The following is a 23,749-nucleotide window of genomic DNA, read 5'->3' on the forward strand; positions in this document are numbered from 1 at the left end:
GCTGATTAGGCTTGGCTAACAACTGTTACCAATCCGCCAGCACTTGTGGTTTTTAAATTGGCTTATTGGCAGTTCATTGATTAAAAATAATCTTATTACATTAACATCTGGTTTAAAAATAGTTTAAAGAATGATTTGTGTTCTGTGTAACTATAGAAATATTGAGTTTAATGTGAATAACCATAGCAATGACCAACTTTTCCTCAATATCACATAAAAGTAAAACATGAGTGCGTAAAGGGAATGGACACCATTGGTAATTTTGGCAAAGACCAGTATTCTCACTTGGTGTGTCCCAACATATTATTATATGCATAAAATAATACAGAATAATGAAAAAAAAACACATCCATGTTGCATTACTTTGCGTGATTTCAGATGCATAATGAAAGGCTTCAGCTGAAGTATTTTATGATGTTACGAGGAGTTCTCAAAATGTTTTATACTGTCAACAGCTCCCCATTACTCGATACCAAGTCAGTTTTGAGGCTTACAAATATTTTGATTTACCAATAATGTACAATGCCTTGATGGTAATGGTGTATATAATACATATAGGCTACTGTAAATAAGTTATTAAGTACATTAATCTACCAGATTTGTTAAATTACCAAAATGTAGGACTATAAGAAGCTTTCCTGAGTATATAGATAAGAATGTTGGAAGTGGAAGGTGTAATTTTTTTGTAAAAAAAGTAAAATAATATACCAATGCTATCCTAGAAGCTATATGTAAATTTATCATGAATTGTTTTAGCTTTATGAAAAGAATGTTCAATTAAGTATTTTATATAAATATGTAACACAAATGCTCTATGTTTGTGAGTTAAAGTATTGCTTAATTGATCTTATAATTGCTTACCGGATTAAGGTCATGGGTTTGAATCCCTTCCGAGTGATTTGCCTGTGGATTGTTTCACAGAACATAAGTCTATAGTGCTTAACACACATTGGTGTAAGGGTACACAAACAATTAGTTATATGATTATTATAGCTGTGCTGTAAATTGATCTGTTTGCATTTTCATCAAATATTCAAACTGTTTTTGTTACAGTTTGTTAATTTTTTATTGTCTCAATTTTCAGAATCAGTTTTAGTTATTTTGAAGATCATTTGTATTCCAGTATAGCTTCAGTTATGCAATGATACTATTATTCCAGATTTTCCTGATAAAATTGCGTAATGAAATCATGTTATGATCCAGTTATGAGTTTATTTTAGTTAAACAAAGTAATTGAGCGAAATGTAATAAATAAAAAAGAAAACAACTCAAAATCGTTCATGAGATTAAGACAGTTAGTGAAAGTGTCCGCAAATACATTTTTTAAAACAGGATGGGGGCTGCTCCACTTTTACTGCTGATATTCGATGGGTAGGCCTTCACTGATTTTGACAGAATTCAGGCTTTTGCTTTAAAACTTGACATTGTTTTATATGATGAATGGTATAATCGCCTTCCTGCTCTTAGGATAATCTTCAAACTTTTCGAGGTACCACCTGAAAAAAAATAAGATCATACAGAAAATTAATTAGGATTTAGTAACAATGATGAAACAGCTACTGCACATATAAACTTATTTGTTGAGTTATGATGGGGTTGTCTTTCTTTTCGTGTTAGCAGAATGGTCGAGCAGCTGTTTTTGTTGTATATACCACCCTGGAAGCCTTGGCCGCTTTAGACTCAATAAAATACCAAATGTACATCGCCGATGCTGGGGCAGGTAGTGCTTAGTTATTGCATAGTTTTGATTTGGTGACGTTTGTTTGGGCGTTGATTACACAATTTGATTCGTAAAGCCACAGTCGATGTTGCGCCCTGCCGCTGCACAACTCGTTGAAGTGCCTACCCGTAGTCGTTTTAAGAGTCAGTTCAGGTAAATAATTGACATAGTTGCTCACGGTCAAAAAATGAATTTTTTTTTATACTTTGTTGGTGGAAGGGCCTTGGGGTGCAAGTAAACAAAATTGCATTTTCAATTCTATTTATAGCCCGTTGCCATGGTTACGGCTCATTTTGTTTTTTTGCCATTTTAGGCCGATTTTGGGGTTTGAAAAACTGGTTTTTAGCTCATATTTACAACTCCACCCCACCAAAATGTAAAATTTTTTCAAAAAACCTTTTATATCACTACAAAGTATCATCCTTGGCCTTCCTTGAGAAAAAAATTATTGCTTTAAATATCACCCTTGTGCTATTTTTGCATCATGCATTACAGTATGTTTTTAGAACTTGCAAAATCGACATTTTTACCCTATTTTTGGACCCCGAAATGTCAACAGGGGTCTCAGAAAATGTTCCTTTCGGCTGTGATTAGGGCCAAATCATAATATAACACGTTGCCATGGTAACAGTTCATTTGTGTTTAGGCCACTTTAGGCCGATTCTGGGGTCTGAAAAACTGTTTTTTTAGTTAATATTTACAACTCCACCCCACCAAAAAACAAACGTTACAAATAAACGTTTACAAATGCTTTTCAAAGACCAACTCGACCGATCCAAGGCAACGTGTTCCTTTAATGAAACAACATTGAAAGAAGTTGTAAATACTTGCACCTGCTCAACATAAATAAGTAAGATGCATTTGCAGTGACAAAAGTTTATTCAGGCTAGTTTGATTATTTTTTCCATTCACTATCTTACTAATTCATAATTATTATATATGTCTCTGAGAACGATCAACAAAAAACATTGTCAAACATTACCTGCTGAATTGTTTATCACGTTAAATAAACCAACTCTTTTAATGTTTGCAACAGTACAATTGAAAGGAACACCACCATGGGTGGGGGAACTGCTTACAGAAGGCCAAAGCAGGTGAATGGCCATTTAGATACTTTGGATACAGTACTTGCTCACTTTTAGAGCCTCTTTATTCTGATAGGGATGAAAATGTTTAGTTTGGTAGCGGGCAGGGGACCCAGAAGACTGTTAAAAGGCCATGTATAGACAAGAATAGTAAAGAATGCTCATCGCACTACTTCTCTTTTTGCAATGTGAATCATACCTGTACAACTAGGTAAAGTAGTCATGACAAAACAAGAACTCTCAGTGGCAAAGCATGGTTATAAACTTTTTATTTGTTACTTAAAGAGCATGGAAACAGTGCCATATTTTTTTAACAAGCATGCTCGTTTTTGTTTTTTATCAATTCAAACTAAGGGATAACTTCAAAATGCATTTTTATTGTTTTTGGAAAAATTACCATGTTTGAGGCAGAAGTGTCACAACAGGATACAATAAACCAAAGTGTTTCTCCCCAGCAGACATGCAAACCATTAGCCCAATCACAACCAAAAGGGAAATATTCTGAGAACCAATAAAAAATTATTACAGTACAAACTTTCTTGATGTGCAAGGGGAACTCAAAAATGTGACTTTCAAAAAAGAGGCGCTGTTCACAAAACTTTGTTTTTTTTATGCAATGTCAAGAAATATGATTGGGCCGGGGTGGGGCCGGGGCGGGGCAAATTCTAAGATTTAGGTCATCAACAAGTCCTGATCAATGTTTGGTAATGCACTAAGCCTACAGAGTGCTTATGAAAAGCTGCCAGATTGATAGAATTATTACTAACTTCTTAATGTTATAAATTCAAAATGAAGCAAATTTTGGCCCTGATCAAAATCGAAAGGAAAATATTCTGAGACCCCTGAAAAAAAAGCAATTTTGAGGCAAAAAAAAAGGGTAAAAATGTTGATTTTGCAAGTTCTAAAAACATACTCTAATGCACGTTCTAAAAATAGCACAAGGGTGAAATTTATAGCAATATTTGTTTGTCTCAAGTAAAGCCAAGGATGATAATTTGTAGTGATGGAAAAGGTTTTATGAAATATTTTTGTTTTTTGGTTGGGTGGAGTTGTAAATATTAACTAAAAAAACAGTTTTTCAGACCCCATAATCGGCCTAAAGTGGCCTAAACACAAATGAACTGTTACCATGGCAACGTGTTATATTATGATTTGAAATGTAAACGTTGTTTATTTGGACCCCAAGTCCCTACCATCCACAAAGTATAAGAAAAATATTCCTTTTTTTTTTTACCGTGGACACGTATGTCGATATTATGTGAAAAGACCCTTAAAAAGTCATTTATCACGTTTTGGGGGAAAAAGTCTAGTTTTGAGGCAGTACTGTCACAACAAGATAACATTGCCCAAGTTTTTGACACCAGATATGGAAAGACCAATGTTGGCCCTAATCACAGCCGAAAGGAACATTTTCTGAGACCCCTGGCAAGTTGACATTTCGGGGTCCAAATATAGGGTAAAAATGTCGATTTTGCAAGTTCTAAAAACAAACTGTAATGCATGATGCAAAAATAGCACAAGGGTGATATTTAAAGCAATAATTTTTTTTCTCAAGGAAGGCCAAGGATGATACTTTGTAGTGATATAAAAGGTTTTTTGAAATAATTTTGCATTTTGGTGGGGTGGAGTTGTAAATATGAGCTAAAAACCAGTTTTTCAGACCCCAAAATCGGCCTAAAATGGCCAAAAAACAAAATGAGCCGGGCTATATATAGAATTGAAAATGCAATTTTCTTTACTTGCACCCCAAGGCCCTTCCACCAACAAAGTATTAACAAAATTCATTTTTTGACCGTGAGCAACTATGTCAATTATTTACCTGAACTGACTCTTAATACTTTTTGAGGGGTGTTTTATTCTACTTCTTTTTTCCCAGAGCAGTTTATTGTGGGGGAGGATTGTGTAAGGATTGCGATAGCTCAATCATTGAGAAAGGACACAAAGCAGAATTCGTATTTGAATTTGAGGGAGGTAATGGATAGGGGCGATTTTTTTTTCTGTACATCAAAATTGCTATCCTCAATTAAGGATTCCTTTTTTGTATCGACTTGGAAAACAAATCCCCATTGAAACACTACGACATTTGGCAATTTTGTTTTTTCTGAGAAAATATTGCCATCGGGGGAGGGATGGAGGGGGGGGGGGCGCTAAGTTTCTTACCGGTGGTGGGAGAAAGCCTTGATAAATCCAATATAGCTAGCAGTGAATATTGCAAAACACAGACTATGAGGGGTCCAGCAAGCTACTGAGAATCCCGTCCACTCGACTACCTCACCAAAGTAGTTAGCCCCAGACACGTACTCAAACATCCCACCTGAATTATAAAAGTGGGTTTGTAAAATTTCTTGTGAACTATGAATTATCCTTTATAGTATTGCAGCGACTTTATCTAGGAAAGTCCTACCGCACGGTTGGTTTTAACTGGTTTGTACGATAAAATAACGTCAATAAGGCATAGCTCAATTGATGTCTGCTATAATGACAAACAATTTGCCCTAAAGGGAGGACTTGAAACTGGAAGAAGAGGGAGCTTAGCCGGCGGAATTTGATTTTTTATTTTTTTTACAAAAAGAGAAAGGGAGAGTTTAGCTGATGTAATTTGATTTTGTTTGTGTGCATAATATTGCGTTGGGGAGATCTATAGAGACAACCGACACAAAGTGGGTTTTGAATCCACTGCAAAATTGGGTAGATGTTTTGATTGCCTGGCCATTGAGTTATGGCGAAAGGCACAGACTTGAGCGTGCGGGCCTCTCAATAGTTTAGATGAAGAGATTGAAGATAGTGATGGTAGACATCTTCCCTTGAAATATTACTTGCTGAGGTGCTGTAGTTTTTGAGAAATGAGTAAAACAATTTCACGAGAAGAACAAAAATCGTCTTAGAGCTAGACGTAAGTTATTTTAGCATGTATTTTGACAGATTTACTCGACTCTCCTGGAGACATTGCCTTGTGGTTTTCAAAACTTGACGACTAATGAAGCTGTATATTTTACAGGTAAATTACATACATCTTCATCCACAATGAGTGTACAGATTCATGTATGGCAACAACAATTCTACAAGAGGATCAAAACCCTTTTAGGTCAAAGGACTATCTTTAAGGAGATGACGAGAGCCTTTCTTACCTCGGGGTATTTTGTAGCCGGTTTCTCCGGGTTTCCTCAGGTTTCTTAAGATGTGATCAGAATGGATGTTGATGAACATCCCAATAAAAAACATCGAAACACCTAAACGTGAACACAGAAGGAATCTCGGTTTAATTACTCTTCAAAGAGTCACTAAGGAGTAGGCCTACCCAAGAAGCAAAACTCTCGTTTAGATCACAATTTTTCTTTTCAAGTTAAGGCATTTTCACTGAAAAGGGGGAATCAGAAAAGGGTTAAGACAAAAAAACAACAAACAAACGTTAAAGCCATTGGACCCTTTCGGTAAACAGTCTTGTCTAAGTCCCACACTTCGTGTATCACAACATATATATAAAATAACAAACCTGTGAACATTTAGGCTCAATCGGTCATCGGAGTCGGGAGAAAATAACGGAAAACCCACCCTTGTATCCGCGCGTTTCGCCGTGTCATGACATGTGTGTTTAAAATAAATCCCTAATTCCCGATCGCTATCGAGAATTGATATTGCTTTACTGTTTTCTCAAAAAGTAAAGCATTTCATGGAATAATATTTCAAGAGAAGTCTTTCACCACTACATTCTGTAAACCCTGTAAGTTATTTGTAAATCTGTGAACCTGTTTAACTTATTTGATCTTTACATAACTCATAAAACAGTAGTCTGGTAGTATGTGTGCAAGATGCATAATTTGTGTCTTGCCTATGACTATTGGATCTGTGATCCTTACCTATTATAAATCTTGGATCTGTTAGCCAGCTTGCATCGTACACAGCATACTCGGTGTGGTATCGCCCAACCATGTAACCATTGAGTGTACAAAATGTCAACGAGAAACTGAGTACATGCAGAGGTATTTTGGAATTCCCTCGGATCAGAATACCATAGATGAAGGTTCTGTAGAATATTAAAGACATAAGAAATAGTCCTTGTTATGGAATTGTATATTTTACTTGAAGTATGTCCAAGTCGAACCAATACATGTAATTACCAAGTTTGTTCGTCAAGGTGTTGGAATGTTTTTTTTTTTAACAAATTCGTTTCTCAGGCACAGATATTAAACATCATAGCTTAGAAGCTTTCATTCCATGATAAAAATCCGGATAAATAGTTAGTTTGTAAACTAAAAACTAGGGCTGTAACTACGAAAGCCGTTTATCTTTATACTAGTGTAGTATATAGACGTGGATAAATCCAAGTTACACGCGTCTTCCTAAACACCTGAATTAAACAAGGCTTACGAAATATCTTAAATAGTTGCTTAGTTATCCTTGTGAAACTAGCTAGTTACACGAGGATAGGACAGTCTAAACTTATTGACCGAGGTCCCCTATTGTTAAATACATTGTAATGTAGATAGAGGATTGCGCAACAACATGAACATAAAATTATGATAGGCATCAGTATAGAGAAATCTTCAGCAGGTCGTTACTTCGATACTATACAGCCTTGGCTGATAAAAGGCAACGCAGTGACAATTTCACTGCTGACGAAAGGATGGCTCTCGTTGAGACCATGAGGGACTTCATTTCCATTATTGGTGACAAACGATGTGACTCCAAAGCCAACCAGAAAAAAGGTGACGCCTGAAAAGCTATCACTTCAGAAATGTCCATCTCGTTTCCTGACCGTAACAACCGATATGCAAAGGACTACAATAAGTCAGTGTTACAAAAATAGATTTTTGTTCGAAATTGTGGATGGGTGGGTCAACGAAATAACTGCGAATTGAAAATCATTTGTTACCACAAGGAACAAAATAAAATAAAACTAGACATTAAGTGTTTGTGAACAAACACGAAGCTGTTCCTTGTTGTTTTGCTTGGATTATGTGCTTCATTGCCCAAGGAATATATAACTGAAATAAAGGTTTCCAAAAAGTTGTGTAGCTCTTGTTATAAGGTTTTACTTCCCTGTTGACCCGTAAGTAAAGGTCAACATGGGCCCACAGCTACCAAAGATTAATCTGCAATGCCAAAGAGTATATAAAATCGGTTGTGTAGATCTTGATATATAGTCCCACTTCCGGTTGACCCAGAAGTAGAGGTCAACTTGGGGTCACAGTTTTCCAAAGCTAATATTTATTGCCTAAGAGTCTACAACTGAAGTTTGAACATTAGCTTTGTACTTTTTTAGATATGGGTTCACTTCCGGTTGACCCGGAAGTAAAGGTCAACATGGGGTCAAAGTTGTTTCAAACTAATCTTGAATGCCCAAGGAGTCTATAACTGAACCAAAATTGATAATCTGTTTTATAGTTCTTGAGATATGGTCCCACTTCCGGTTGACCAGGAAGTAGGGGTCAACTTGAGGTCACGGTTTTTTAAAGTTAATATTTTATGCCTAAGGAGTTTATAACTGAAAATATTTTGAAAATTTGCTGTATAGTTCTTGAGATATGGTGACACTTCCGGTTGACGTGGAAGTAGAGGTCAACTTGAGGTCACAGTTTTTTCAAATTAATCTCCAACCCCCAAGGAGTCTTTAAAAACAAACAGTTGAAAAGTCGGCCGTGAAGTTCTTGAGATATGATGCTGATTTTCTAATTAATATGCATATGAGGGTTACTGGTGGTTAACTAATAAATAATTTTAATATGTTTTATGATAGGAATTAAGCTAATCATCCTAAAGCTTCCATTTGATATTATTTTACGTGTTTAAAAACACATAATTAATTTGTAGGATACTCCTTTATTTTCCTACTCCTGCCGATAGGGGGCGCTCTCATGAGACATTTCAATTGCACGATTTCTGCACCGTAATGTCTGTATCTGACTCTGTATTTGTATGTGTACGTCGCAGAGACCAAAACTGTCACAAAATGTCAAGCTATAATTTCCCCTATAGAACACGGCCCAGTTTCATGGCTCTGTCTGCTTCAACCAAACTCTGCCTATTTATTATACAACCACCATTCTCCGCTTACTGTGCAGGCGCTGAAATATCTGTACAATTAGTTCAAAGCAAAGATTACATATGATAAGTTTCCCCGCGCACAAGCAAAAATATCCCTGCTAAGCTGTGAAATATGCTTTAAGTAAGCGATAATATCCGCGCTTCTGATGTGTCAATTCTTTGCTTACGCAGTGAAGCAGAGTCAAATTGGACCAGTTTCACAAGATTTCCCCTCATGTACTAACAATCTTTTTTGACTTTACATGTTTGAAGTGTAGGCCTTACCGAACCTACTTACAGGGCAAAATTACATGGTTCTCATGACCACCAAAGTCTGCGCTTACGATCACCATTTTCCGCTTTACTGTGATGTGCAAGCTTGGAAAATAATGTGCAAACTTGGAAGCACACAAACAAAAGAAATCCCTGCTATAAGCAGTCTATTTCGCTTGACGTAAGCGCAGAATTCAATGCTTCTGCTGAGCACTGAATCTTTTTCATTAAGCAAGTTCCCATCATGACTCGACTAGTCGAACCTCAAACCTAACTACGACACTTGTCGAGATAAAATACAGATTCTCAAGATTTGTGCCGCTATGTGCCGCAAAGGCAATATTAATTATGTTGCGAATGGGTGACTAGTGAATTTTACTACTCGACTAGTCGCACCTCAAACCTAACCACGACACTTGTCGAGATAAAGTACGGATTCTCAAGATTTGTGCCGCTATGCCGCAAGGGCAATATAAATTATGTTGCGAATAGTAGTAAGCAACACAACTGGTTCACCAAACAGGTAGTCGGGACAAATTTTTAATTATGTTGCGAATGGGTGTGACTAGTGAAATTTACTACTCGACTAGTCGCACTTCAAACCTAACTATGACACTTGTCGAGATAAAGTACAGATTCTCAAGATTTGTGCCGCTATGCCGCAAGGGCAATATTAATTATGTTGCGAATAGTAGTAAGCAACACAACTGGTTCACCAAACAGGTAGTCGGGACAAATTTTTAATTATGTTGCGAATGGGTGTGACTAGTGAAATTTACTACTCGACTAGTCGCACTTCAAACCTAACTATGACACTTGTCGAGATAAAGTACAGATTCTCAAGATTTGTGCCGCTATGCCGCAAGGGCAATATTAATTATGTTGCGAATAGTAGTAAGCAACACAACTGGTTCACCAAACAGGTAGTCGGGACAAATTTTGTAGTCGATGTGTGGACACGATTATAACGGAGTAGAGAAAAACAGTAGTCGCGACTCAGATAATAATTTGTAGTCGCGACTTTAACACTAAAGCACACTAGTCGCCCCTGCCTACTTTTGTCACAAGTAAAGCACGGTTTTTCCTGCGAATGCAAATCAAATTTTTAAGTCACTGTTTTCGCAGTGAAAGTTTCGCAGGAGTTGAGCACAATTAGTCAACTGTAGCAAATTTTTTGATGCGAATTGTGACGTGAAGAACACATTCCCGGCTAAGCTGTAAAATACGCTTAGCGTAAGCACAGTTCCCTGATTACGTAAGCACTGCGATTCTTTCCTTTAAAAGCCATTGGCCCAGGACCAAACTACATAATAGCTTTTTAAACACAAAAAGCAGCTTAACCATGCCTCATGTTCAAGTTGTGAATCCAGGTGTTCTGCTCAATTTCTGCAATTTTGTAAAACAAAATGTTTTGCCTGTTTATTATAAGCAGCTCTATAAAACTGAGCCACTCAACCACCAGAGAATTAACGTCAGCATAATAAAATCTCTGCTTTTGTATTCCTGTCAAAGAGTTTTTGTTTGTCATGGTCTAATTTCCGAACGTAACGCGAAATACTGGAATTAGTTTAGGCAAATGGTCCCCGGCGCGAACAAGGTGACTTTACCCGTAAATAATTCCAAATCCCGGGCGGTCTATTTTCGTCGTCCACGCTCGTCGCCTGAAATGAACCCGGTCCACGACGCACCATGCGTTGGAAACAAGTTTAGACTTGTGCTAGTCGGTGACCATAAGAAATCTATGTATATTGAACAAAAAAACGCAATAATACCGGTCGAAAATGGGATAAGGACTTGGTCAAGTTAACAGTTTTACAATTTTGACTATTCAAATCAAGTTTTACGCCGTACCCATGATCTTTGAAAAAATTTCCCCGGAAATACAGGTTTTTAAAAATAATTACACTGTTTCTATAAGTTCTGATGCTTTTAAAATGACCATCAATAAAATATATCTTAATCTAAAGCAGTTTTGGGAAGTGTACAACATGTAATTTAGTTTTAATCGAATAAATTATGTTTCGGAAAGCTGGGTTTGTTTACACTTCAAGAGCCATTGTGTTTGTGCACAGACACAAAACGTGCATTACATGGCGTCATGGTGACGTCGTCCAGAATTTTATGTCGGAAATCACATTAACAGGACCTGACTAGTGTATAGCTGAAAAAAGTTTCAGGATCGACGGTCTACTTTTTGAGATATGGTGTTAACTTGGTTTGCTAATTAAATATTCACAAGCTTAATTAAGGCTTATTAATTAACAATTTTAACATTTTTTACGATAAGAATTAAGCTTATGTTCTAAGCTTCAATTTGGTATAATAAACTCACTCTTTCGTATTATGGTTTAGGAGATTAGGCTGCCGCAAAAACGTGTACAAACACTATGGGATTTAGGGAGAAACAAAGAATAATAATAATAATAATAACTAGACAATAAGTGTTTGTGAACAAACACGAAGCTGTTCCTTGTTGTTTTGCTTGGATTATGTGCTTCATTGCCCAAGGAATATATAACTGAAAAAAAGGTTTCAAAAAAGTTGTGTAGCTCTTGGTATTAGGTCACACTTCCCGGTTGACCCGCAAGTAAAGGTCAAAATGGGCCCACAGCTACCAAAGACTAATCTGCAATGCCATGGAGTCTATAACTGCAAAAGTTAAAGCAATCGGTTGTGAAGATTTTGATATATAGTCCCACTTCCGGTTGACCCAGAAGTAGAGGTCAACATAGGGTCACAGTTTTCCAAAGTTAATATTTATTGCCTTAGAGTCTATAACTGAAGTTTGAACATTGGCTTTGTACTTCTTGAGATATGGGCCCACTTCCGGTCGACCCGGAAGTAAAGGTCAACATGGGGTCAAATGTGTTTCAAACTAATCTTGAATGTCCAAGGAGTCTATAACTGAAAAAAGTTTGAAAATCGGTTGTATATTTCTTGAGATATGGTCCCACTTCCGGTTGACCCGGAAGTAGAGGTCAACTTGAGGTCACGGTTTGTCAAAAGTTATATTTTATGCCTAAGGAGTTTATAACTGAAAAAAGTTTTATAATCTGTTGTATAGTTCTTGAGATATGGTCCCACTTCCGGTCGACCCGGAAGTAGGGGTCAACTTGAGGTCACGATTTTTTAAAATTAATTTCCAATCCCCAAAGAGTCTTTAGCAACAAACAGTCTTAAAATCGGCTGTATACTTCTTGAGATATGGTGTTGCAAAGATTTTCTAATTTAATATGCAAATGAGGGTCATGTGGTTAATTAGTTACTAGTTGCCATTTTTCAAAAACAAATTAAAGATGCAAACATCACGACATCGTCTTCTCAGACTCTCCCCGAGAGTCCTCAACCCTTACAGGTCCGCAGTGTGTTGCAAGAGTCATAGAGATGTTTAAACATAGCAATGAAAGTGACTGCACCCAATTTATGAAGTACTACGTTGTACCCATGATGCCAAGATTCTAATTGATTAATTAATTAATAGACGAACATTGATTGCTTTTATGGACTGAAACAAATCTTATTAGAATCAGTGTATTTTTCTACACATAATATGATATTTAGGAAACTAACAAATAAATTATTTAGAAGTTATTGTGTTTTTGACCAGTTTAAAGTATAGATTTGAAGAGCCATTGTGTTTGTGCACAGACACAAAACGTGCATTACATGACGTCATGGTGACGTCGTCCAGAATTTTATGTCGGAAATCACATTAACAGGACCTGACTAGTGTATAGCTGAAAAAAGTTTCAGGATCGGCGGTCTAATTTTTGAGATATGGTGTTAACTAGGTTTGGTAATTAAATATTCACAAGCTTAATTAAGGCTTATTAATTATTTTTTTTTACATTTTTTACGATAAGAATTAAGCTTATGTTCTAAGCTTCAATTTGGTATAATAAACTCACTCTTTCGTATTATGGTTTAGGAGATTAGGCTGCCGCAAAAACGTGTACAAACACTATGGGATTTAGGGAGAAACAAAGAATAATAATAATAACTAGACATTAAGTGTTTGTGAACAAACACGAAGCTGTTCCTTGTTGTTTTGCTTGGATTATGTGCTTCATTGCCCAAGGAATATATAACTTAAAAAAAGGTTTCAAAAAAGTTGTGTAGCTCTTGTTATAAGGTTTTACTTCCCGGTTGACCCGTAAGTAAAGGTCAACATGGGCCCACAGCTACCAAAGATTAATCTGCAATGCCAAGGAGTCTATAAAATCGGTTGTTTAGATCTTGATATATAGTCCCACTTCCGGTTGACCCAGAAGTAGAGGTCAACTTGGGGTCACAGTTTTCCAAAGCTAATATTTATTGCCTAAGAGTCTACAACTGAAGTTTGAACATTAGCTTTGTACTTTTTTAGATATGGGTTCACTTCCGGTTGACCCGGAAGTAAAGATCAACATGGGGTCAAAGTTGTTTCAAACTAATCTTGAATGCCCAAGGAGTCTATAACTGAACCAAAATTGATAATCTGTTGTATAGTTCTTGAGATATGGTCCCACTTCCGGTTGACCAGGAAGTAGGGGTCAACTTGAGGTCACGTTTTTTTAAAGTTAATATTTTATGCCTAAGGAGTTTATAACTGAAAATATTTTGAAAATCTGCTGTATAGTTCTTGAGATATGGTGACACTTCCGGTTGACGCGGAAGTAGAGGTCAACTTGACGTCACAGTTTTTTCAATCTAATCTCCAACCCCCAAGGAGTCTTTAAAAACAAACAGTTGAAAAGTCGGCCGTGAAGTTCTTGAGATATGATGCTGCAAAGATTTCCTAATTAATATGGATATGAGGGTCACTGGTGGTTTGTTAATAAATAATTTTAATATGTTTTATGATAGGAATTAAGCTAAACAACCTAAAGCTTCCATTTGATATTATTTTACGTGTTTAAAAACACATAATTAATTTGTAGGATACTCCTTTATTTTCCTACTCCTGCCGATAGGGGGCGCTCTTATGAGACATTTCAATTGCACGATTTCTGCACCGTAATGTCTGTATCTGACTCTGTATTTGTATGTGTACGTCGCAGAGACCAAAACTGTCACAAAATGTCAAGCTATAATTTCCCCTATAGAACACGGCCCACTTTTATGGCTCTGTCTGCTTCAACCAAACTCTGCCCATTTATTATACAACCACCATTCTCCGCTTACTGTGCAGGCGCTGAAATATCTGTACAATTAGTTCAAAGCAAATATTACATATGATAAGTTTCCCCGCGCACAAGCAAAAATATCCCTGCTAAGCTGTGAAATATGCTTTAAGTAAGCGATAATATCCGCGCTTCTGATGTGTCAATTCTTTGCTTACGCAGTGAAGCAGAGTCAAATTGGACCAGTTTCACAAGATTTCCCCTCATGTACTAACAATCTTTTTTGACTTTACATGTTTGAAGTGTAGGCCTTACCAAACCTACTTACAGGGCAAAGTTACATGGTTCTCATGACCACCAAAGTCTGCGCTTACGATCACCATTTTCCGCTTTACTGTGATGTGCAAGCTTGGAAAATAATGTGCGAACTTGGAAGCACACAAACAAAAGAAATCCCTGCTATAAGCAGTCTATTTCGCTTGACGTAAGCGCAGAATTCAATGCTTCTGCAGAGCACTGAATCTTTTTCATTAAGCAAGTTCCCATCATGACTCGACTAGTCGAACCTCAAACCTAACTACGACACTTGTCGAGATAAAATACAGATTCTCAAGATTTGTGCCGCTATGTGCCGCAAAGGCAATATTAATTATGTTGCCAATGGGTGACTAGTGAATTTTACTACTCGACTAGTTGCACCTCAAACCTGCCTGCGACACTTGTCGAGATAAAATACGGATTCTCAAGATTTGTACCGCTATGTGCCGCAAGGGCAATATTAATTATGTTGCGAATGGTTGTGACTAGTGAAATTTACTACTCTACTAGTCGCACTTCAAACCTAACTACGACACTTGTCGAGATAAAGTAAGGATTCTCAAGATTTGTGCCGCTATGCCGCAAGGGCAATATAAATTATGTTGCGAATAGTAGTAAGCAACACAACTGGTTCATCAAACAGGTAGTCGGGACCAATTTTTAATTATGTTGCGAATGGGTGTGACTAGTGAAATTTACTACTCGACTAGTCGCACTTCAAACCTAACTACGACACTTGTCGAGATAAAGTACGGATTCTCAAGATTTGTGCCGCTATGCCGCAAGGGCAATATTAATTATGTTGCGAATAGTAATAAGCAACACAACTGGTTCACCAAACAGGTAGTCGGGACAAATTTTGTAGTCGATGAGTGGACACGATTATAACGGAGTAGAGAAAAACAGTAGTCGCGACTCAAATAATAATTTGTAGTCGCGACTTTAACACTAAAGCACACTAGTCGCCCCTGCCTACTTTTGTCACAAGTAAAGCACGGTTTTTCCTGCGAATGCAAATCAAATTTTTAAGTCACTGTTTTTGCAGTGAAAGTTTCGCAGGAGTTGAGCACAATTAGTCAACTGTAGCAAATTTTTTGATGCAAATTGTGACGTGATGAACACATTCCCTGCTAAGCTGTAAAATACGCTTAGCGTAAGCACAGTTCCCTGATTACGTAAGCGCTGCGATTCTTTCCTTTAAAAGCCATTGGCCCAGGACCAAACTACATAATAGCTTTTTAAACACAAAAAGCAGCTTAACCATGCCTCATGTTCAAGTTGTGAATCCAGGTATTCTGCTCAATTTCTGCAATTTTGTAAAGCAAAATGTTTTGCCTGTTTATTATAAGCAGCTCTATAAAACTCTGCTTTTGTATTCCTGTCAAAGAGTTTTTGTTTGTCATGGTCCAATTTCCGAACGTAACGCGAAATACTGGAATTAGTTTAGGCAAATGGTCCCCGGCGCGAACAAGATGACTTTACCCGTAAATAATTCCAAATCCCGGGCGGTCTATTTTCGTCGTCCACGCTCGTCGGCTGAAATGAACCCGGTCCACGACGCACCATGCTCAGGCTTGTCAAATTTTGGGAACAAGTTTAGACTTGTGCTAGTCGGTTACCGTAAGAAATCTATGTATATTGAACAAAAAAACGCAATAACACCGGTCGAAAATGGTATAAGGACTTGGTCAAGTTAACAGTTTTACAATTTTGACTATTCAAATCAAGTTTTACGCCGTACCCATGATCTTTGAAAAAACTTCCCCGGAAATACAGGTTTTTAAAAATAATTTCACTGTTTCTATAAGTTCTGATGCTTTTAAAATGACAATCAATAAAATATATCTTAATCTAAAGCAATTTTGGGAAGTGTACAACATGTAATTTAATTTTAATAGAATAAATTATGTTTTGGAAAGCTGGGTTTGTTTACACTTCAAGAGCCATTGTGTTTGTGCACAGACACAAAACGTGCATTACATGACGTCATGGTGACGTCGTCCAGAATTTTATGTCGGAAATCACATTAACAGGACCTGACTAGTGTATAGCTGAAAAAAGTTTCAGGATCGGCGGTCTACTTTTTGAGATATGGTGTTAACAAGGTTTGCTAATTAAATATTCATAAGCTTAATTAAGGATTATTAATTAACAATTTTAACATTTTTTACGATAAGAATTAAGCTTATGTTCTAAGCTTCAATTTGGTATAATAAACTCACTCTTCCGTATTATGGTTTAGGAGATTAGGCTGCCACAAAAACGTGTACAAACACTATGGGATTTAGGGAGAAACAAAGAATAATAATAAAAACTAGACATTAAGTGTTTGTGAACAAACACAAAGCTGTTCCTTGTTGTTTTGCTTGGATTATGTGCTTCATTGCCCAAGGAATATATAACTGAAAAAAAGGTTTCAAAAAAGTTGTGTAGCTCTTGTTATAAGGTTTTACTTCCCGGTTGACCCGTAAGTAAAGGTCAACATGGGCCCACAGCTACCAAAGATTAATCTGCAATGCCAAGGAGTCTATAAAATCGGTTGTGTAGATCTTGATATATAGTCCCACTTCCGGTTGACCCAGAAGTAGAGGTCAACTTGGGGTCACAGTTTTCCAAAGCTAATATTTATTGCCTAAGAGTCTACAACTGAAGTTTGAACATTAGCTTTGTACTTTTTTAGATATGGGTTTACTTCCGGTTGACCCGGAAGTAAAGGTCAACATGGGGTCAAAGTTGTTTCAAACTAATCTTGAATGCCCAAGGAGTCTATAACTGAACCAAAATTGATAATCTGTTGTATAGTTCTTGAGATATGGTCCCACTTCCGGTTGACCAGGAAGTAGGGGTCAACTTGAGGTCACGGTTTTTTAAAGTTAATATTTTATGCCTAAGGAGTTTATAACTGAAAATATTTTGAAAATCTGCTGTATAGTTCTTGAGATATGGTGACACTTCCGGTTGACGCGGAAGTAGAGGTCAACTTGAGGTCACAGTTTTTTCAAATTAATCTCCAACCCCCAAGGAGTCTTTAAAAACAAACAGTTGAAAAGTCGGCCGTGAAGTTCTTGAGATATGATGCTGCAAAGATTTCCTAATTAATATGCATATGAGGGTCACTGGTGGTTAATTAATAAATAATTTTAATATGTTTTATGATAGGAATTAAGCTAAACATCCTAAAGCTTCCATTTGATATTATTTTACGCGTTTAAAAACACATAATTAATTTGTAGGATACTCCTTTATTTCCCTACTCCTGCCGATAGGGGGCGCTCTTATGAGACATTTCAATTGTACGATTTCTGCACCGTAATGTCTGTATCTGACTCTGTATTTGTATGTGTACATCGCAGAGACCAAAACTGTCACAAAATGTCAAGCTATAATTTCCCCTATAGAACACGGCCCAGTTTTATGGCTCTGTCTGCTTCAACCAAACTCTGCCCATTTATTATACAACCACCATTCTCCGCTTACTGTGCAGGCGCTGAAATATCTGTACAATTAGTTCAAAGCAAAGACTACATATGATAAGTTTCCCCGCACACAAGCAAAAATATCCCTGCTAAGCTGTGAAATATGCTTTAAGTAAGCGATAATATCCGCGCTTCTGATGTGTAAATTCTTTGCTTACGCAGTGAAGCAGAGTCAAATTGGACCAGTTTCACAAGATTTCCCCTCATGTACTAACAATCTTTTTTGACTTTACATGTTTGAAGTGTAGGCCTTACCAAACCTACTTACAGGGCAAAATTACATGGTTCTCATGACCACCAAAGTCTGCGCTTACGATCACCATTTTCCGCTTTACTGTGATGTGCAAGCTTGGAAAATAATGTGCGAACTTGGAAGCACACAAACAAAAGAAATCCATGCTATAAGCAGTCTATTTTGCTTGACGTAAGCGCAGAATTCAATGCTTCTGCAGAGCACTGAATCTTTTTCATTAAGCAAGTTCCCATCATGACTCGACTAGTCGAACCTCAAACCTAACTACGACACTTGTCGAGATAAAATACAGATTCTCAAGATTTGTGCCGCTATGTGCCGCAAAGGCAATATTAATTATGTTGCGAATGGGTGACTAGTGAATTTTACTACGCGACTAGTCGCACCTCAAACCTGCCTACGACACTTGTCGAGATAAAATACGGATTCTCAAGATTTGTACCGCTATGTGCCGCAAGGGCAATATTAATTATGTTGCGAATGGGTGACTAGTGAAATTTACTACTCGACTAGTCGCACTTCAAACCTAACTATGACACTTGTCGAGATAAAGTACAGATTCTCAAGATTTGTGCCGCTATGCCGCAAGGGCAATATTAATTATGTTGCGAATAGTAGTAAGCAACACAACTGGTTCACCAAACAGGTAGTCGGGACAAATTTTGTAGTCGATGTGTAGACACGATTATAACGGAGTAGAGAAAAACAGTAGTCGCGACTCAAATAATAATTTGTAGTCGCGATTTTAACACTAAAGCACACTAGTCGCCCCTGCCTACTTTTGTCACAAGTAAAGCACGGTTTTTCCTGCGAATGTAAATCAAATTTTTAAGTCACTGTTTTTGCAGTGAAAGTTTCGCAGGAGTTGAGCACAATTAGTCAACTGTAGCAAATTTTTTGATGCGAATTGTGACGTGAAGAACACATTCCCTGCTAAGCTGTAAAATACGCTTAGCGTAAGCACAGTTCCCTGATTACGTAAGCGCTGCGATTCTTTCCTTTAAAAGCCATTGGCCCAGGACCAAACTACATAATAGCTTTTTAAACACAAAAAGCAGCTTAACCATGCCTAATGTTCAAGTTGTGAATCCAGGTATTCTGCTCAATTTCTGCAATTTTTTAAAGCAAAATGTTTTGCCTGTTTATTATAAGCAGCTCTATAAAACTGAGCCACTCAACCACCAGAGAAACGTCAGCATAATAAAATCTCTGCTTTTGTATTCCTGTCAAAGAGTTTTTGTTTGTCATGGTCTAATTTCCGAACGTAACGCGAAATACTGGAATTAGTTTAGGCAAATGGTCACCGGCGCGAACAAGGTGACTTTACCCGTAAATAACTCCAAATCCCGGGCGGTCTATTTTCGTCGTCCACGCTCGTCGGCTGAAATGAACCCGGTCCACGACGCACCATGCTCAGGCTTGTCAAATTTTGGGAACAAGTCTAGACTTGTGCTAGTCGGTTACCGTAAGAAATCTATGTATATTGAACAAAAAACGCAATAACAACGGTTGAAATTGGTATAACGACCTGGTCAAGTTAACAGTTTTACAATTTTGACTATTCAAATCAAGTTTTACGCCGTACCCATGATCTTTGAAAAAACATCCCCGGAAATACAGGTTTTTTAAAATAATTACACTGTTTCTATAAGTTCTGATGCTTTTAAAATGACCATCAATAAAATATATCTTAATCTAAAGCAGTTTTGGGAAGTGTACAACATGTAATTTAATTTTAATCGAATAAATTATGTTTCGGAAAGCTGGGTTTGTTAACACTTCAAGAGCCATTGTGTTTGTGCACAGACACAAAACGTGCATTACATGACGTCATGGTGACGTCGTCCAGAATTTTATGTAGGAAATCACATAAACAGGACCTCACTAGTGTATAGCTGAAAAAAGTTTCAGGATCAGCGGTCTACTTTTTGAGATATGGTGTTAACTTGGTTTGCTAATTAAATATTCACAAGCTTAATTAAGGCTTATTAATTAACAATTTTAACATTTTTTTACGATAAGAATTAAGCTTATGTTCTAAGCTTCAATTTGGTATAATAAACTCACTCTTTCGTAATATGGTTTAGGAGATTAGGCTGCCGCAAAAACGTGTACAAACACTATGGGATTTAGGGAGAAACAAAGAATAATAATAATAATAATAACTAGACATTAAGTGTTTGTGAACAAACACGAAGCTGTTCCGTGATGTTTTGCTTGGATTATGTGCTTCATTGCCCAAGGAATATATAACTGGAAAAAAAAGTTTCAAAAAAGTTGTGTAGCTCTTGGTATTAGGTCACACTTTCCGGTTGACCCACAAGTAAAGGTCAAAATGGGCCCACAGCTACCAAAGACTAATCTGCAATGCCAAGGAGTCTATAACTGAAAAAGTTTAAGCAATCTGTTGTGAAGATCTTGATATATAGTCCCACTTCCGGTTGCCCAGAAGTAGAGGTCAACATAGGGTCACAGTTTTTCAAAGTTAATATTTATTGCCTTAGAGTCTATAACTGAGATTTGAACATTGGCTTTGTACTTCTTGAGATATTGGCCCACTTCCGGTCGACCCGGAAGTAAAGGTCAACATGGGGTCAAATGTGTTTCAAACTAATCTTGAATGTCCAAGGAGTCTATAACTGAAAAAAGTTTTATAATCTGTTGTATAGTTCTTGAGATATGGTCCCACTTCCGGCCGACCCGGAAGTAGGGGTCAACTTGAGGTCACGATTTTTCAAAATTAATCTCCAATCCCCAAAGAGTCTTTAGCAACAAACAGTCTTAAAATCGGCTGTATACTTCTTGAGATATGGTGCTGCAAAGATTTTCTGATTGAATATGCAAATCAGGATCATGTGGTTAATTAGTTACTAGTTGCCATTTTTCATAACAAATTAGAGATGCAAACATCACGATATCGTCTTCTCAGACTCTCCCCGAGAGTCCTCAACCCATACAGGTCGCAGTGTGTTGCAAGAGCCATAGAGATGTTTAAACATTACAATGAAAGTGACTGCACCCAATTCATGAAGTACTACGTTGTACCCATGATGCCAAGATTCTAATTGATTAATTAATTAATAGACGAACATTGATTGCTTTTATGGACTGAAACAAATCTTATTAGAATCAGTGTATTTTTCTACACATAATATGGTATTTAGGAAACTAACAAATAAATTATTTAGAAGTTATTGTGTTTTTGACCAGTTTAAAGTATAGATTTGAAGAGCCATTGTGTTTGTGCACAGACACAAAACGTGCATTACATGACGTCATGGTGACGTCGTCCAGAATTTTATGTCGGAAATCACATTAACAGGACCTGACTAGTGTATAGCTGAAAAAAGTTTCAGGATCGGCGGTCTACTTTTTGAGATATGGTGTTAACAAGGTTTGCTAATTAAATATTCATAAGCTTAATTGGGGATTATTAATTAACAATTTTAACATTTTTTACGATAAGAATTAAGCTTATGTTCTAAGCTTCAATTTGGTATAATAAACTCACTCTTTCGTATTATGGTTTAGGAGATTAGGCTGCCGCAAAAACGTGTACAAACACTATGGGATTTAGGGAGAAACAAAGAATAATAATAATAAAAACAATAAAAATCTAGACGAAAACAATACCTGTTCCGACGGACGGTCGGAACAGCTAATAATAAAAATAATAAAAATCTCGACGAAAACAATAGCTGTTCCGACTGGATCGGAACAGCTAACAATAAAAATCTAGACGAAAACAATACCTGTTCCGACGGACGGTCGGAACAGCTAATAATAAAAATAATAAAAATCTCGACGAAAACAATAGCTGTTCCGACTGGATCGGAACAGCTAATAATAAAAATAATAAAAATCTCGACGAAAACAATAGCTGTTCCGACTGGATCGGAACAGCTAAATATACATAACAACTAAATAAATTAAAAATACCCAGCTGGCCAAGATCGTCAATTTAATTCCTGATTAAACTCCAAAGTTGTTTTTTTGTTGGTTTGTTTGTTTGTTTGTTTGTTTGTTGGTTTGTTTGTTTGTTTAAACCATCAGGAAATGCCATTAACAACTACTGGTGTTCTTCTCCATACTCTTAAGGGATTCACCTTGTCCCTTAAAACTCTTGGTGGACGCTGGTGGTGGCGACCATGACGATATTCTTGTTCGTCGGCTTCCTCTTGTGCAATTTAGAAGATTTGAAGCCCATCCATCCTGTCCACCTTTATACCTTTCTGTGTACATATCTGGCTTCTAAATGGCTCAGAATACTCACTAAACAACCCCCGTACCATGTTTAAGAATTGCTATTGTTTGTTATAAACACATGTTTAACTCTAATGGTCATTTAAACGCGGCTAACTAAAAGCAAGCTTTGTAGTACCTGATTTTATACAGTGACTACTAATTTATACGCATCTAATGGGTTAAACGGCTTTCGTAGTTACGGCCCTAAAAGGCGCTTTATTGTCGGGACGCACCCATCAGCCACGTACAGACAGTTTTGCACTCTACGTGTATTTCATGCATTGTCCCTGACCCATTTGAACTTTTTTGTATGTTTGTCATTTTGAAATAGCAATATCTTTCCAAAGTTGGTCAGAGAAGACGTTCTTTTAAAAACTGCAACTTTCATGTGGAATGTCCAAGTCTTTCGTTTTTATTTTTGTTTAATAATGTCATACTATTGTTCTAAACACTTCACCTTTGCAAATAATGGCTGATCATAAGCATGACTACAGCTACGTTGATATAAGTGGCGGCCTTGCTGGTGTATATACAGATGAGTGGTATTAAGAAGGCTGGGGGATAAGTCAAGATGGCGGCTAGCCTGTTATCAATCAGACGTTGCTTGGGATTATTCTTGGTTGCGATGTATCTATGTAGAAAGAAAGACAATGTACATTGCATTATGCCTTATATAGTCTCATTATTCTCATATTGTAGGTTAGGCCCCAACGAATCAGTATGTTCGCGTTGAATTATTTTCTGATACTACTCAACAAAAATGTAGGTCCCTATTTAAAAGTGTTTAAAAAGTATGATTCAAAATCCCGTTCCTTCAAAAGTTGTTATGTTATAAAAAATACTTGTCTTATTGGAAGCATCAAATCTATAGCTATGGCCCTTTTAGTAACCACGACTTCGGCTCCCGATTCGGCTCAGGCTATTTTTATATAGTAGCTTAGCCCCGCGGTTGTTTTGAATTGTGCATGCTTTGCGTACGTGCTCAGGACTTCAGACGAGAGAACGGAGCCTGAAGCCGAATCCAAAGCCGAAACCGTGGACTCGAAAATGGTCTATAATACTGTACCGTCCACAATTGGGATTCTGGTTATCAAGTAATACTAGCAGACCAAGTGCTATCATCATGATAGCAAGGCAGCCCAATATACTCCTTTCATATTCTCCAAGCCAGGCGGTAATCCTCCCAAATGTATTGCAAGCTAGATCAGACGACTCCATCATTCATTCAAGAACAGCACACCAATTCAATGGTG

At 37.1% G+C, this 23,749-nt stretch overlaps 1 protein-coding gene across 1 annotated transcript; it reads right to left on the reverse strand.

The window, feature by feature from the left end:
* Positions 1-434: 434 nt before the first annotated feature.
* LOC117292636 (3-oxo-5-alpha-steroid 4-dehydrogenase 1-like) lies at positions 435-23,018 on the reverse strand. Its single transcript, XM_033774764.1, has 5 exons — positions 22,954-23,018; positions 6,663-6,829; positions 5,934-6,035; positions 4,966-5,119; positions 435-1,496 (listed from the first exon to the last, which is right to left on the reverse strand). The coding sequence occupies exons 1-5, from the start codon at positions 22,980-22,982 to the stop codon at positions 1,430-1,432; spliced, it is 519 nt and encodes a 172-aa protein (XP_033630655.1). The 5' UTR covers positions 22,983-23,018; the 3' UTR covers positions 435-1,429.
* Positions 23,019-23,749: the final 731 nt, after the last annotated feature.

Source organism: Asterias rubens, chromosome 1 (assembly GCF_902459465.1).
Source record: "Asterias rubens chromosome 1, eAstRub1.3, whole genome shotgun sequence".
In the NCBI taxonomy this organism is placed as follows: domain Eukaryota; kingdom Metazoa; phylum Echinodermata; class Asteroidea; order Forcipulatida; family Asteriidae; genus Asterias; species Asterias rubens.